General features: G+C 50.8%; 2 protein-coding genes and 1 long non-coding RNA gene across 4 annotated transcripts in view; 2 read left to right on the top strand and 1 right to left on the bottom strand.

Moving 5' to 3' along the window:
- The first annotated feature begins 2,894 nt into the window (after nt 1–2,894).
- Nucleotides 2,895–9,332, top strand: KCNA10 (potassium voltage-gated channel subfamily A member 10). Its single transcript, XM_071768241.1, has 2 exons — nt 2,895–3,091; nt 7,671–9,332. Exon 2 carries the CDS (start codon nt 7,745–7,747, stop codon nt 9,293–9,295), a length of 1,551 nt encoding a protein of 516 aa, XP_071624342.1. The 5' UTR covers nt 2,895–3,091; nt 7,671–7,744; the 3' UTR covers nt 9,296–9,332.
- A 5,554-nt stretch (nt 9,333–14,886) lies between these two features.
- On the bottom strand, nt 14,887–15,911 carry LOC139807390 (uncharacterized). Its single transcript, XR_011730538.1, has 2 exons — nt 15,846–15,911; nt 14,887–15,221 (listed from the first exon to the last, which is right to left on the bottom strand). It is a non-coding gene; the product is annotated as an uncharacterized lncRNA (long non-coding RNA).
- Nucleotides 15,573–16,396, top strand: part of NFASC (neurofascin) — an 88,375-nt gene continuing 87,551 nt past the window's right edge. Inside the window, exon 1 of one of the 2 annotated variants that reach the window (XM_071768288.1) lies at nt 15,573–15,686. The gene's annotated coding sequence lies outside the window, so the exon portion shown is untranslated. Of the gene's footprint in view, nt 15,687–16,043; nt 16,110–16,396 lie in introns of those variants that run through there. The other variant, XM_071768289.1, reaches the window with a different exon arrangement.

Here is a 16,396-nt window from a genome sequence, read left to right as displayed (position 1 = left end):
ATCCTGACCCGGTTAATCCAGAGCTGATTAATTTTGGCCTGGCTGGTTGGGTATCAGCAAGGTTTCATCTGCTTCCTGGTGTGGACTGTATGTACCCAGCTTGCTGCTAATCTCATCTTTCTCTTTTTTTTTTTTTTTTAAATATATATGAAAAAAAATAGGGCTGGAAAAAATCAGAATGAGGTATGGAAACGGGGGGGAGGATTAAAGGGGTTGGGCTGAGAACTCTGCTCTGCCAGCCACAGGGCTCAGCAGCCAGAGGCTTCTCCATCCCAGCACCAGGAATCCAGGTTGGGATCTTCCCCCCAGGTTGGTTGTGGAACACATCAGAGGATCAGGAAGGTTGGAAAAGACCTTCAAGATCATTGAGTGCAACCCTAATGCAATGACCCCAACCACCAGCTCAAGGGAAACTGAGGCACAGGAGTGGAAGTAGCACCTGGGAGTTGGTGGCCACTGGTTCAGGTGATTTGTGGGGTTAAAAGTTGGGGCTCATCTTGCCCCCACTTCAAGCTCTCTGATTAAAAGCCAGGGAGGGGTGCCAGGGTCTCAGTTCAGCTGCTTCTGAGCTCCTGGGGTGCTGTGGGGTGGAAGAAGCCTTGGGCTGGCCCTGACCCACTGAGTTATTGCCACAGATTTTGACTTCCTCGAGGACTTGCAAGCAGGGGCAGCTTTTCCCAGACCCCACTCACCCCCTCGCAGTTTTGAATGATTTTTTCCAATTTTTTAAAATCATTCACAAGCCACCAGCATCTCCCCTTCTTGTTTCCCAAAGCAGCTGCAAGAATTTCTCTGGAATTTCTGGAGCTCTGCTTGCAAACATCACTCACTGAGGAGAGGGACAATCTCCAGGATCTTCCCAGGATTATTTTAATTCCAGGGATGGTTTCTGCTTCCAAGGATGCTCTGTGCTGGAATCAGACTCAAATATTCCTTGAATTTCCCCATCCCACATTTCATTAACCTCAGTGCCACCCCATAAACCCAGCCCTAAACCCAGGGGCTTGAAGGGTTTCAGTCCCATATATTGCAACTCCCTAAAAATCCATCCTTTCCCCTCCCACGCTGGGATTTTTCTTTAATAATTCCAGGACATTTCCCACTAGGAAGAAGCAAAATTCCTCCTGAGTGGCCATGGAACCAACCCAGCACCAGGCAAGAGAATCCTGCTGAGCCCTGGGGTAATTAATGCTGCTCAGGAGGAAGAAAATGAGCAAGAGCTCATTAAGGCAGAAAATTGCTCCCTGGGCAGGAGGATGGGGTTGGCAGAGCCTGGGGCCTGAGCAGCTTTGCCCAAATCTCTGCAGGCATCAGTTTTTCTTGAAATTTAAGAGGAAATCCCAAGAAATGTCCTTGCCTTGTCCCTGGGGAGCAGCAGGACCTTGTGTCCCCCTCCCCAATGCTCCAGTGCTGAGTGTGATGAGCTGCTCAGTCCTCTGCCCCTTTTTTATTCCCCCCTGGGGAGAATTAAATTCCCTGTGCAAACACAGAGCCCACCAAAAAGGAAAAACTTAAAAATTAAAATAAAAAAAAATTAAAAAATAAATCCTGGCAGAGCAGGTGATGCCAGGAGTGAGGAGTTTGGGACTAGAGGGGAAAAAAGGGCAAGAGGAAAATGGAGCAAGCAGGGAAGCCTGGCTTGGGGGAGTGTTTGTGTGTGTGTGTGTGTTGAAATTTTTAGGGCCAAAAAGGTGTTTAAAGTCACCTTGGTTGAAGGCAAAGGCAAAACCATCCCAAGGGTGTCCAGCCAAAATCTCTGGAGCTGAGGGAGTTGTGTAACTGTCCCCTTTCTTGGAGTTAATGAGGTTATTCCAGGCATCTTCCCCATCTCCCTCCAGCCCAGAACCCAGCTTTGGCACCTGGGATATTCCTGTTTCCAGCAGGATTTTCCCAGACCCAAACCTTCAACCCCTGGGGGTGCTTTCCAAGCTCTGGGTTTCCCTCTGCCAAGCTGCTCTTTGTGCAGGGTGTCCCTCTGCTTAATACCAGGGAGATTTCTTTTTTTTTTTATTATTATTTTTGGGGGTAATATCCCCCAAAGGGCTCAGGTTTTGCCCACAAACACCTTGTGGTTGGAGCTGGGTCTGGAGGGGAGAAGTTGAGGCTGAATTGTGCAGAAGTCGAGGCTGAATTTAGGTGCCAGGAAAATTGATTTAATCCCTTTTTTTTTTTTTTTTTGGTAGTAGGTGTCCTGGTAACTCCACACAGGTGGATAAATAAAAACCTCCAGGGGTGCAGAGGGAATGGGGGGGGTGTCTATAAAAAGATAACCCAACCCTGATCAAAAGTCTGGATAATTTGTGTCCTGTTTCCGTTGCTGCTGGTTGGAGGGGAGTAAAACATTCTCCAAACCAGCAGGTCCTGGGCTTTCCTCCGGGACCAGGATGGTTTAATGTGCTCATTAACATCCCTGGAAGGGTGAAATAGCTCAGAGGACAGAAAAAGATGCCAGAGAGAGAGAACTGGAGGTGAGCAGGTCCCTCAAGAGCAAAGGAACGTCAGTGTGGAGGAATTCAGGCTGGGAGAAATGTGCCAGCCCCTCCTCTGCTTTTCTCCAAACGGGGGAGGAGGAGATGAAGAGGAAGGTGGGAAGGTAACCTGGGTGTCAGGGTGGCAAAAGTGGGACCAAACCTCACATGAAGCCACCCAAGAGGGATGAACCCCAAAGCTGGAGCAGCCCAGGAGAGGATGGCTGTGACCACAGTGAGGAAAAAAAGAAAGAGGGGGGGGGAAAAAAAAATCAGGAGGGGGGGAAAAATTCAACTTAATAAAATCCCAGTGATTGATGTGAACCCTGCCAGCCCCTGTCTGCCCAGAACATTTATTTATTTATTTGCTCCTGGGGTTTATAAGCCCAGCAGCACTGGGGGCTGAGCCAGAGGCCGGCTGGCAGCCAGGCATGAGGAAGGGGCACGTCCCCTCTGTCCCTTGTCCCATCCTGATGTCCTCAGCCAGGCTATGCTGGTCCTACCTCCTGCTGCCACCCAGCCCTGCCACCCCCGGGGAGGGCCTGAGATGTCCCACGTGGTGGTGGCACCCTGGCCATCCCCTCCTGGAAAGGAGCCCGTGTCCCCACGGCCACAGCCAAGAGGTAGGTGGGCAACGGGGGATGCTCCAACCCTTGGGCTTTCCCCTCCCCTCCTCCTCTTTTTTCTTTTTTTAATACCACCCTTCTCTCCGAACAATTAAATATTCCCTGCTGCAAAGCTCTCTGTAAAGCCAGTGGTCCCTGTCCCCCCTTTTTTTCCACCTCCCTCCTGGGGAACCAGCTCAGACCTCAGCACGTCACGGACAAGACTTGTCCTGGCTGGGCCATCCGGAGCATTATTGGGGATTAAAGGTGGCATCCGCCAGAAGGACACGTCCTCCCCCATCCTGCTGGGCTGGGGGGGGGCTGGGGCCATGGCAAAGGGGGCCATGGGGACCTGGTGTCCCCAGCACGCCACCTCCAACCCCCCGGCCCAATTCCCTGGGCTCCTGGTTTTTTGGGGATGGAAGGGACGAGGTTCCGAACGGATCCAAGCTGAGCCCATCCCCAGTGAGCTGGGCTGCCCATTAAAGAGTGATCCAAATAGAGAAGAGCCCTTCCAATGACATTGCCAGCATCATCCCAAAGGGACCTTTTCACGGGTATGGCTGGACTTTTTTTTTTTTTTTTTTTCCTTGCGTTTTCTTTTTTTTTTTTTTTTTTTTTTTTTTCCCCCCCTTTCCACACCCCCTGTGTGATTCCTGACTCTTCCCAGATGAGGAGAGCGGTGGCACTTCCATGCTTTGGGAGGGTAAGTCTGTAGGTGCTGGGCTGGGGAAGCTCTGGGAAGAATCCCAACCCAATCCTGGGGGTGATGGGGAAGGGCTGGGGATGGGGAGAGGTTCAGCATCTCCCATTTGCCAGAAAAACCTTGGGAAAGGCTGGGGTGGATTTTTTGTCACTCCAGGAGCAAGAAGGGGATAAAAGGTGGGAAGCAGGGGAGGGAATTGCTGAAGGGGAGGTTGTGGTGGTTTGCAGAGGGGCTGGTGGAAACCATGGCCCCACTTTCCTGGGATCTCATGGGCAAAACACAAACTCTCCCTCCAAATGACCTTTTCTCTTCTGCTCGCTCTCCCTCCCTTGGGTTTGGGGTTTTTTTTATTTTTATTTTTATTATTTCTCCCAGCCAGGGATTTGAGCTGAAGGGTATTAGTTAATCAGATTCAGAGAAGCAGATGTTAGGTGATTTATGAGGGGAGAAAAAAAAAAAAAAAAAAGAAAAATGAGGCAACTTTCTAGTTCAAGCCTCTGCTGGAGCGCAGAGCAAAGCTTTGGGAGGGTGGGTGGTGGCTGCAGGCAGCACCTTTCCTTTTAGTTTATATTGAAAATGGGGTGATTTTTGGGATTGGGGATGGGTGGGACACCCACCTCTGGTGCCAGGGATGGGATTCAGCACTTTTGGGGGCTTTGAAGGCAAGAAAAGGAAAGTCAGAGCCCTGCAGCTGCCTGGAGGGCTTAACCCAGAACTTCAATGTCCCAGTGGGGAGGAAGAGCCCAACTTCCCACTCCCAACCTTGGCCCTGATGTGGAAGTTGTTCCCAATGCAAAGTTCTTTCCCCAACAAGGGATGGTGCCAGAGGGGCTCCATTTGATGCTAAGGGAGGCTCAAAGCCAGATTTCAAGAAATCTTTATTTCTTCTGGAGCTGGAGCTGGAGCAATCCTCCCAAGTCAGGGCTGGGAAATTCTCCTCCCAGTGGGACCAGGGGGGTAAATAAGCCACAGGGATGGTGGCTCAGCTCAGCTCATTCATCCTCCCTCCTGAAATTCTGATTCAAGCTGAGCACTCCTGGTTCAAAGGGATTGGTTTTTTTTTTTTTTTTCTCATTTAAAACTCATCTTTGGGAAGTTATATTAAGAAAAAAAATAATCTTTATTTCTTCTGGAGCTGGAACTGGAGCTGGAGCAATCCTCCCAAGTCAGGGCTGGGGAATTCTCCTCCCAGTGGGACCAGGGGGTGGTAATAAGATTTAAGCACACTTAAGGCTCAAAATTTCAAGATTATCTCCCAGCACTGACTCAGGAGACAAGTTCCTGGTCAGCTTTAGCTGCTCAAACTCTGCCCCAGCATGGAGAGGAGCTCCTGGAGCCCTGGTCCCCTCTGGGCTCTGACTCCAGGACACAGGGATGCTGGCTTAGCTCAGCTCAGCTCAGCTCAGCTCATTCATTCTCCCTCCTGAAATTCTGATTCAAGCTGAGCACTCCTGGCTCAAAGGGATTGGTTTTATTTTTTTCTCATTTAAAACTCATCTTTGGGAAGTTATATTAAGGAAAAAAAAAGATACACAAGAGGGGAAAGACCTGAGCTGCTTTTCCTTAATTCTTTAGTGCTTCTTTTATCCCCCTGATGCCACATCTCATCCTGCCTGCAGAAAATTTCCAGCAGAGCCACCAAAAAGCCAAACCAGAGCTGGGTCCAACCCCACCAGCACCTGCAGTTCATCTCTGGGGCTGGAGGACTTGGTTGTGGTGGCTTTTGAGAGGTTGGGGAGCAGCACCTGGCATTGGGGTGGGGGGACAAAGCATCACTGCTGTCCCAAATGTTTCTCTCTAAATGTCCCCAAGTGGGAAAAGTGGCTCAAACCCAGCCAGAAGCAGCTTTATAGAGATGGATGAACAGCTCTAGGATCACAGCCTGGTTTGGGTTGGAAGGAACCTTAAAAATCATTTAGGTTCAATGCAGGACACATCCCACCAGCCCAGGGTGCTCCAAGCCCAGTGGCTTTTCTGGGGTTTTTTATTTTTTGGGGTTTATTTGGATTTTTTGGTTTTTTTTTTTTTTTTTTGTTGTGGTTTTTTGTTTGTTTCTTTGTGTATTTTTTGTTTGGTTGGTTGGTTTGGGTTGTTTTGTTTTTTTTAAGCAAAGAAACATGGTCTTCAAGAGTCTTCACCTTGGTTTATGAGAAACTGTGGGGTTTGTCCCCAAATCCAGACTGTCCTGGTGCTGCTGAGCTTGAGCCCTCCTCTGGGACATGTTCACTGTCTCCTACATGAAATTTGGATTTTAGGGTGGCAGTTCTGGGAGCAGAAGAGGGAGGATTTGTAGCAGGCTGGGATGTTACCACCTCCTTCTGCAACAGCTTTGGGTTTCTACCTTGACCTCGGTGTGGATGGAGGAGTTTGTTGTGGGGAACAGGAGAAGACAAACTCCCAACCCCAGGGAAACTGAGGCAGCAGCTGCACCTGGGGCCCTGTGAACAGGATGGGTTCCAACCCCCCACGTTTTTGGGCTTGGCTTGGAAGGGACCTCAGGGATCAGATGGTTCCATCTGGTTGCAAGAAGCAGAGCCCAAAGTGGGGAAGATCCCCATGGCAGCTCCAGCCCCAGCTCCCTGCAGCCGTGGCCTCAATTGTGTTGCTATTCCTGGCAGCTGAGGGCATTCAGGCTTTAATTTTTTTTTTTTTTTTTTTCCACTCCCTTACTCTGAACTTTTCTGGGTGAGAAAGCCAGCACGTCCTTGGTGATTAGTGATCACGCAGAGCTGCTCTGCCTGTCCTTCTCGTGGCTGGAAAATAGATTTGGAGGGGATGGGGGGAAGGGAAACAGCTGGAGGAGAAATAAATCGGGGACTTCAATTTGCTTGGGAAGTTGATTTTTGGGCAGATCTCCTCAGAACCATTCCCTGGGAACATCCAATGTCTCTTGGTGCTCCTCCCTGGGGCAGGACAGGTGATTTCCCAGCTTCATAACTTGGCCTGGTCCCTGGGCTCCTCCTTGACTTTGTCTCCAGGTTCAGGACACTTGGGGGGGACACGTGTGCCCGGGGGTGTTTTGGGGCCATCAGGTCTGTTGCTGGGTACCCAACAGAGCTGCTCTGGGAAAACCAAAAACCCCATGGCCTGAGAGGGTCACCCCAAGTCACCTGAGGGTTTAATCCTCATCTTTTCTCTGTGGATGGGAATATCAGGTCTGCCATGATGGAAAGCTCAGGAGAACACCTCAATCTCTTCCCTCCCAAGGCCTGGATGAACAAGGGCTCCCAGGTCCTTCATGCAGAGCCAAGAGGTTCTCAAAGGCTGGTGGCCACGTCCTTGTCCTGTTCTGCCTTCCTCCTGGGATGCTTTCCACAGATCCCAGTGTGGCTCCTGCTTTGGGAATTGCTTTCTGAACACTGGCTGACCCAGCTACAACATGCTGGGGATCTCCTGGGCTTAGACCCAATGGAGCAATGGTTACTGCTGTGTTACCTGTGTTTAGTGTCTCCAAATCCTCCTGCCAGCCCTGCACCTGCACCTGGAGGTGTCTCTGGGATTGCTGGGGGAAGGCTGGGGGTGAGGGGACACCCATGGCTTCTCCCCCACCCTCTGCTACTGCCTGACCTTTCATCCTTGGGTGCTCTGTTGGGAGGTTTAAGGGTGGGGATGAAGCCAGGCTAAAAGGGTTTGTAGGATCTGGAGGTGAACAGCTTGCTGGAAAGGGAAGGGTTTTGCCAGTCAGTGGTCCATTAAACCCAAAAAATAACTCCCAAACCCAGCAAAAATAATAATAATAATTTAAAAATAAAATCAAATTTTATGATAAAAATTATTTATGATAAAATAAATCAAACCATGATCTTTCTGCTCAGTTTTTCATCCTTTTCAGTCGAGCCAAGTGCCAGGTTTGCCCAGTTCAGCTCTGTCTCCTTGTCCCTTCCCTTGCAGCTCCTCGTAGCGTGGGAAAGGCCCGAGCTGCCGGCGTCGTCCCCGGGGATTTCTGCTCCTGAGCTGCTCAGTGTATGATGGACGTGGCCACCTGGAAGGAGATGGAGGTGGCACTGGTCAGTTTTGACAACGCTGATCAGATCGTGGAGGATCCCTGTTACTCAAACGACCTCAGCCCCGCCGGGCAGTCCCGGAAAAGCCACCCCAGCTGCGCCAACCTCCTCTCCAACCTGAGGATCCTCATCAACAGTGAGAACGCCAACAATGAGACCATTTTCTCCAGGTTCTCTGCCGAGTTCAGCGAGCACCTGGTTGGGGAGAGGGTGGGCATGGAGGAGGGGGACCAACGTGTCATCATCAACATCGCCGGGCTGAGGTTTGAGACGCGGCTCAAGACTCTCAACCAGTTCCCCGAGACCTTGCTGGGGGACCCGGAAAAGAGGATGCGTTACTTCGACTCCATGAGGAACGAGTACTTCTTCGACAGGAACAGGCCCAGTTTTGATGGGATCCTGTACTATTACCAGTCTGGGGGGAAAATACGGCGCCCGGCCAACGTCCCCATCGACGTCTTCGCTGACGAGATCACCTTCTACGAGCTGGGCGATGAAGCCATGGACCAGTTCAGGGAGGATGAAGGGTTCATCAAGGATCCTGAGACCCTCTTACCAACCAATGACTTTCACAGGCAATTCTGGTTGCTCTTTGAGTACCCCGAAAGCTCCAGTGCAGCCAGGGGCGTAGCTTTGGTCTCCGTCCTGGTGATCGTCATCTCCATCATCATCTTCTGCATGGAGACCTTGCCGGAGTTCAGGGAGGAGAGGGAGTTCAAGTCCACCCAGGAGCTTTCTAAGAACCTGACAGACACCTTCCTGGCCCACAGTACCTTCACGGACCCTTTCTTCGTCATAGAGACTGCCTGCATCATCTGGTTCTCCTTCGAGCTCTTCGTCCGCTTCGTCGTCTGTCCCAGCAAGACCGAGTTCTTCAGGAACATCATGAACATCATCGACATCGTCTCCATCATCCCCTACTTTGTCACCCTCACCACAGAGCTGATCCAGCAGAGCGAACTCAACGGGCAGCAGAACATGTCCCTGGCCATCCTGCGGATCATCCGCCTCGTCAGGGTCTTCCGGATTTTCAAGCTCTCCCGGCACTCCAAGGGGCTGCAGATCCTGGGCCAGACCCTCAAGGCCAGCATGCGGGAGCTGGGGCTGCTCATCTTCTTCCTCTTCATCGGCGTCATCCTCTTCTCCAGCGCCGTCTACTTCGCCGAGGTGGACGAGCCCCAGTCCCACTTCTCCAGCATCCCCGACGGGTTCTGGTGGGCCGTGGTTACCATGACGACCGTGGGCTACGGGGACATGTGTCCCACCACCTTGGGGGGCAAGATCGTGGGGACCCTGTGTGCCATCGCGGGGGTGCTGACCATCGCCCTCCCCGTCCCCGTCATCGTCTCCAACTTTAATTATTTTTACCACCGGGAGACGGAGAACGAGGAGAAGCAAATCCTGCCCGGGGAGGTGGAGAGGATCCTCACCAGCGTGGTGACAGGCAATGGCAGCATGGAGTCCCTCAATAAAACCAACGGGGGTTACCCTCGAGACAAGGCCAAAAAATGAAGGTCAAGGCCAAAAAATGAAGGCTAAGGCCAAAAAAAAAAAACAACAAAAAAAATAAATGATGGCCGAGCTCAAAAAACGGTGGCCAAGACCGAAATGTTGTGGTCGAGACCAAAGTGTCTTGGTCAAGACCAAAATGGGATGGTCAAGACCAAAATGGGATGGTTAAAGTCATGCTGGGACTGGGCACTGCCAGGTGGGACAGGCTGGATAAGGTAGAAACCATCTGCACGCTGTGATTTAGTTTATTTTATATTTATTAATTAAAAAAAAAAAAACCAACATGAACATGCTGCTGCTTTTTTTTTTTTTTTTTTTTTTTTTTTGGTCGGATTTTTTGTTGTTGTCGTTTTATTTTCTAGACATTTTTCAATCTTGGATTTCCTGTGGCTGGTCAAATAAATCCCATCTTTCTTATCTCTCTGCCCTGACCATTTGTCTGGTTTATTTCTTAGTTGATGCTCACCTGCTTGACTCAGAATATTTCTCCACCGTGGCCTCAGAGGAGTTTCCCAGCTCCAGAGATTTGCCTCAATTTAACAGGGAATAAATGGGGAAAAAAGTAAAAATGAGATGAAACTCTTGGCTTGGTGGCATCCAGCTGGCTGGGCAGGAAGGTGAAGCCACCTCCTTGCTCTCCTTAATCCATTTTAAATCATTTTTCCCCACCCACTGCTTGGGATTTGGGGTGCTGAGACATTCCCAGACCTGGGACCTCTCTGGCTGAGAACTGACCAGACCCCCCCCCCCTCCAAAAAAAAAAAAAAAAAAAAGTTAAAATTCTATTTTTAGCTCTGGGTTCCCTGCTCCATGTTGCTGGCAATGGATGGAGCCACCAAGGGGGTCAGGAGGAGAGGGATGGGGACCACCAGGAACAGCCCAGGACCCCAGGGCTCAGCATCCATCCCTATTCCTGGTGGAAACCTGATCTGTGGGGTAAGGGATGGGATTTTAACCCCTGGACTCAGGGCTTAGCTGGGGTAGGGATGCCCTTGGGGACAACCCAAGTGACCTTGTCCTTTGTCCCTTGTCCTGCTGGAACCTGGACAGGGGGTGCTGAGGGCTGATGCTTCCCATAGGGAAAAGGAGGTTCTGGTTTCTTACAAACCCCAAATTTCCAGCTCCTGATGGGAGAAGCCACAAGGAGCTGGTGTTGTCCTCTCTAACACCAGCAGGTTTTCTGCTCACAAACCCATTTCATTCCAGCTCCCTTGGCTCACTCGGATATTTTCTTTATTTTGTTGTGGATTTTTTCCCTGTTTCTGCCTCTATTCCCAGCTTCCCAGATGTCTCCACATCCCCTGTCCCCCCCCCCATCTCTCACACTCCCTCTCTCATCTCCCTCAACATGACCCTTACCCAACGACCCAGCACCTCTGCTTTGGGGTTTCACTCAGAAAGGAGGCATGAAAAATGGATTCTTTTGTTTGATTTTATTTCATTTATATTTTATTCCCACTCTGATGGAAAATGGGAGTTTGGACCTGTTGGGATTTTCCCTGTAGCAGAAATCCTGCATCCCACCAGTTCTGCTGAAGATCTTTTGCTGGCTCCAGTCCAGGGGGCTTTTCATGAGGTTTTTTTTTTTCCTTTGGGATCTTTTTGTGGACTTTCCTTCTGCAGGGAGGTGTTTCCCCCCCCAGGGAGCTGGGACATGAGAAAGTTCTTTTTCCTTTCCCTCTAGGAAGCTTCAATTTTTTACATCCTTGTGGTTTTTTGTTTGTTTGTTTGGTTGGTTGGTTTTTTTTGGTTTTTTTGGTTTTTTTTTAACTCTTCCTCTCAGTTTCACTCCCAACCTGTAAAAGCTGAAGCACTTTTGGTGTTTATTTCTTGGGAAGACCCCACAAGAAGCCTCAGTGAAAGCTTTGGGTGGGAAAATAATCAACTTGATCAGCCAGGAGAGCAGCCAGGGAGCAAAATGGTGCTGGATGGATGGATAGAGGGATGGATGAATGGATGGAAGGATGGATGGAGGGATGGATGGAGGGATGGATGGAGGGATGGATGGACAAACAACCTGATTCTTATTAACTTGTAAATTTATTCTCAAAAAAAAATAAAAAAAAAAATTGATGCTTCCATGTCTTGCATGCAGCAAATATTATTTAAAATAATTTTTGTTTTCCTATTTTTTTGTGGGTTTGGGTTGGTTTTTTTTTTTTTTTTTTTTTTTTGGATTTGTGCTGCTCCCTAGCTGGGAATTCTGCTTGGGGGGAGAGGTTGGAGACAGGGAATACTGAAAATCCATGAGCTGAATCCAAACTCTGGCAGGAGTTTCCCAAGCCTTTGCCTTCCAGCAACCCTCCAGAGGTCAGGGCTGGGATGGGTCCTCGGTTTATGCCTCTCCTAAACCTTTCCAGCTGATTTCCATTTGATCCTAAAAGGGAGGAGGAGTTAACCCAGGAATTGGCCACCCAGTGGCAGCGCTCAGGTGGTGCTGGATAAAACCTCCCAGCAAAGCCGAGCTCTCGGGTTCCTCTTCCAGCATCTTCCCCAGGAGCTCAAGGAAATCCAAGCAGATCCCTGATTAACTGCACAGATCCGGAGTCAAGCCTTGGGAAGTCAATCTGGCGCAGCCTCCAGCTCACAGGCTGGAACTGGCTGCAGAAAAAGCTAAAAAAACCCAACCCAACCCAAAAAACCGAAAAAGAGAGATAGAAAAGAAGACAAAGATGTTTTTTCCTTTATCAGAAAGACATCCTGGCTGCTTTTTAGCCTTGGAGGAAATTAGAACTTGTGGCCACGTGTGAAATATTTGCCAGCAAGAAGCATCTCCTTTTTCTTTTTTCTTTCTTCTTTTTTCTTTCTTCTTTCTTCTTTCTTCTTTTTTCTTTTTTCTTTTTTCTTTTTTCTTTTTTCTTTTTTCTTTTTTCTTTTTTCTTTTCTCTTTTCTCTTTTCTCTTTTCTCTTTTCTTCTTTCTTCTTTCTTCTTTCTTCTTTCTTCTTTCTTCTTTCTTCTTTCTTCTTTCTTCTTTCTTCTTTCTTCTTCCTTCTTCCTTCTTCCTTCTTCCTTCTTCCTTCTTCCTTCTTCCTTCTTCCTTCTTCCTTCTTCCTTCTTCCTTCTTCCTTCTTCCTTCTTCCTTCTTCCTTCTTCCTTCTTCCTTCTTCCTTCTTCCTTCTTCCTTCTTCCTTCTTCCTTCTTCCTTCTTTCTTCTTTCTTTTTTTTTGGGAGGGGTGATTTAGTTCGAGTTTGGGTTTGTTTTTTTTGGTTTTTTGGTGGGGTTTTTTGGTGGGTTTTTTGTTTGTTTGTTTGTTTGTTGGTTTGGTTTGGTTTTGTTTTCTTTGTTTTTTGCTTTTTGTTTTTTGTTTTTTTTGTGGGGTTTTTTCGTTTGGTTTGGTTTGGTTTGGTTTTGAGCTGGAATTTCCAAGGCAATCCTGGAGCATCTTGTATTTATTTTTTTTCCCCCCCCTCACCAGGATGCCAGCTCAGCGTGCGGCGGGACAGGTTTGTCACTGCAGCCAGGAGGTGGCACCCCAGGACAGACATTTCCCTGGCCGTGGGGTTCCCTCGCTCTTTGTGAGCTTTGCAGCGATTTCTTTCTTTATTCCAAGCGTGCAGGGGCTGGGATGCTTTGCCCACGGGGGATGCTCCTGGGGGAAGCCCCTTGCAGAGGTTTTTGGTGCAACCGCCGTGGGAGGAAGGTTTGGGAGATGTCTCCTGACAAATTTGGGGTTCTAGGTCCTTCCTAGGACAAAGACATTTCCTTCTCTCGACCCACTCAGCCCCTGGGTGCTCCTGGCAGGGTCGGTCCATGGGCTGTGGTTCCCACTGAGTTGGGTTCATCTCTTGTTGCTCATCACAAGAAGAGAATTCCCAACCTGGAATTCTCTCTGCCCTTTTTTGTGGAGACATCCAGAGATTCTGGAGGGGACAGGGGACATTTCAATGTCCAGACTCTGTCCAAGGATCACCAGCATGGGCAGGAAGGGGCAAAGGATGTGAGCTTTGGGGTAAAAGGCTTTGGGTTTTGTCCCTGCAGAGCACAGATGTAGAATCCCAGCCTGGATTGCCTTGGAAGGGACCTTAAATGTCATCCCATGGCACCCCTTGGCATGGCCAGGGACACCTCCCAACAGCCCAGGATGCTCCAAGCCCCATCCAACCTTGTCCACGTGGGGTCAGGCATCCCACAAAGGTCCCAGTGCTGGGGGACAAAGCCAACACTCACAGCCAGGGGCTTGGTGGCCACTTTGCTCCAGCTGGAAAAAAGATGTGGGAATTTGGTGCCAACCTGGTGGAGTGGCACTGGAAGGAGAGGAGCAGCAAGCCCTTCTCCCTGGGGACCTCTTTCCTCCTTCCCAAGGACACAAACACTGGGGATAAAATGAATTTGAGAGGATTTTGCTGCCCACAGCTCCTGCAAGCAGCATTTGACACCTTGAAGGTTTGTGCTGATCCAACAGCAGAAGCAGAGTGAATTCCCCCAAAACCCTGAGTCAGGGGGATTCGTGCAAAGCCCCAAAGCACTTTTAGAAACCAGACCCTCCAGCAGAACCCACCACCCCCTCTACACCTGCAGCAGCTCTCCCAGACCTCACCTCTGCTCCCCTGAGCCACTCAAAGGCTCTGAGGGTTCATTTCTCCCCTTCCCCTTGACTCGGGGGTCCCTTGGGGGTGATGCTGTGGTGACTCCCTGGTGACACCCATCACCCCAAGTCCTCCATCACCACAGGCACAGCCTGGGTGGGACAGTGTTTCAGTTTTGTGCATCCCCCATTAGAATTGTCCAAATATTTGGGTTGGAAAAGCACTTTCAGACCATTGGCTCCAACCATTCCCCCACCCCATGGGGCCACCCCCACCCCATGTCCCTCAGCACCACAGCTCCAGGGCTCTGAAACCCCTCCAGGGATGCTGGGGACTGCAGGAATGGCAAAACCTGAGGAGATTTGGTGTTTCCATGGGTGCTGAGCAGCTCCAGGGTAGGGCAGGTAACCCTGGGCCTCATTAACAGTGAGAGGTCCCCAGCTTTGGATACTTCCACTCCTTGCACTTTGCTACTGATCCCTCTTTTCTCCCCCATGGATTGTTTGGGGGACAAACAGAGGGGCTTCCCCTGGCTTTCCCCAGCCCCCTGGCACGGGGTGGGTGGCTGAGTTCTGCTCTGCCTCAGCTATTAATTGATTTCTCATCCTGAATTTCCAGGAGCTGGGCTGCTGCCCTCCTGCAGCATCTGCTCTCTGAATCAGTTTCTCTGATACTGCAGCTCCTGGTCAGTGGTTTAATTGCAGCCTCCAGCTGCTTTTCCAGGTCCCTGAGGAAGGTTCTGTCCTCTGGTGGTTCAGTGGACCCCGCAGGGCACATGTTTGGCTCCTGACACCAGAATTCTTCCCTGACATTTGTGGTGACACAAAAACACAGTTATAATTTTGGGGCTAATCCAGGGAGATCAGCACTTTGTGATGAGCCCCTCAAGGGCTTCAATATCTGATGCTTGCTCAGTAGATGCTGCCTAAAAGTTATCCCAAATCCATAAGGATGTGTTGCTTCCAGAGAAAGTCTCTCTATCAGTTTAAGTTTCAGGACCTCAGCAGAATATTTGTAAGGGAATAAAACGCCTGGGGAGGGAAGCAGGAGATCTCACTGGGAGTGTTTCTTAGACGAGGGAGGCTTTAATTAAACTGACATTTCAGATAACCAAGGAACTGAGAAGATGTCTGGGCTGGGATGTTCTGCTGGGTCACTCAGTGGGTGGCAGTGCCCGGGTACGGGATGCCACCAGCTGATGTCTTGTCCCCAGCCAAGCTGTCACACTCCTGCTCCTCTCCTGCAGCCCCCTGCGAGGCAAAGACCCCCCCCAGGGGTGGTCCTGCTGCTGGGTTTAGGGAGCAATGGGCTGGGACCGGGGGCTCCCTCTGCAGCTCTTCATCTGGGCAAGTCCCTGAGCTCGGAAAAATATTTGTCCTTTCCTCCAGAAAGTCCCTCCTTTCCATAAAAAAAAATTAAAAAAAAATTAAAAAAAAAAATATATATATATTAAAAAAACAAAACAAAACAAACAAACCCCCAAAAAAACCAACAACAAAAGAAAAAAAACCCAAAAACCAAAAAATAATAAAAAAAAAAAAAAACCAAAAAACCAGAGAATGGGTTTTAGGGCTGTTCATAACCCCGAGCTGGGCTTTCAGTGCCCGCCGGAACTTTCGGGGGGTTCTGGAGCGGGCGGAGCCGGGGCGGGCAGCGCTCGCATGGGCTGCACCTGCTAATTACCGGCCCCGCTAATGAATCCCTCCCCTTTCCTGCCAGCCCCTTGCCTTCCCTTCCTGCCTCCTCCTGGGGCGCGCTCCCCCACCCGCTCGGGAGCGCGCAGTGCGGCGCGGCCGCGCCCGGGAGCGCGCAGTGCGGCGCGGAGAGCCCCGGCTGCGGAGAACCCCGGAGCTCCCGGAGCAGGTACGGGGGGGGCTGGATGGGGGGCACCGGGCTGCGGGAGAACCCCCCGGGGGATGCTCGCGTGGGTTCGGCCGGGACGCGGCTTGGGGCGGGAGGGATCGGCCCCGCAGCCTTCCCGCGGGTTTGGGACCCTCCCTGCTTGCCCGGGGGGGCTCCCACCTCCCAAATTTTTCCCTCCCCGGGCTGGAGAAGGATGCAGGGGGAGCTGGGTACCGGGCATGTGACGGGTTTTTTGCTCTTACGTCACAACATCGTGTCTTGCGTGTGATAAAATCCCGGTGTGACGGTCGCGGGGGGGTTGCGGGGGGGTGTGGGCAGAAAGGTGGGGGGGGACAGGGTGTCGGGAGGGACCCGCAGCCCGAGCAGCAGAGCCATTGGTGTGCGAGGGCGTGTGCCGGTCCCCGGGAGCTCCTGGGGAGCAAGGTTCGCTCCGGAGGGGGTGGTGGGGGGGCTACACCCGGCTTTTCCCCTCTGGTTTTTGAGCCTGGATCCGTGTTCTCCTTCTGCAACATCCTGCGTGGCAAAATAAATCCCCCCCCATCCCCTCCTCCGGGGCCTTTTTTTTTTTTTTTTTTTTTTTTGGAGGGGAGGGGACGACACCGGGGTCTCGATGTTGCCTTGGATGGAGCCGGGCCTGGCCGGGGAGCAGCGGTTAGTGACTGCCGTGGGTTTAACGTGACTGCCGTGGGTTTAACGTGACCGCCGTGGGT

The sequence above is a fragment of the Heliangelus exortis genome, chromosome 25 (assembly GCF_036169615.1).
Source record: "Heliangelus exortis chromosome 25, bHelExo1.hap1, whole genome shotgun sequence".
NCBI lineage: Eukaryota > Metazoa > Chordata > Aves > Apodiformes > Trochilidae > Heliangelus > Heliangelus exortis.
The sequence above is the reverse complement of the archived record's forward strand: the minus strand, read 5'-3'. Positions and strand labels throughout refer to the sequence as shown.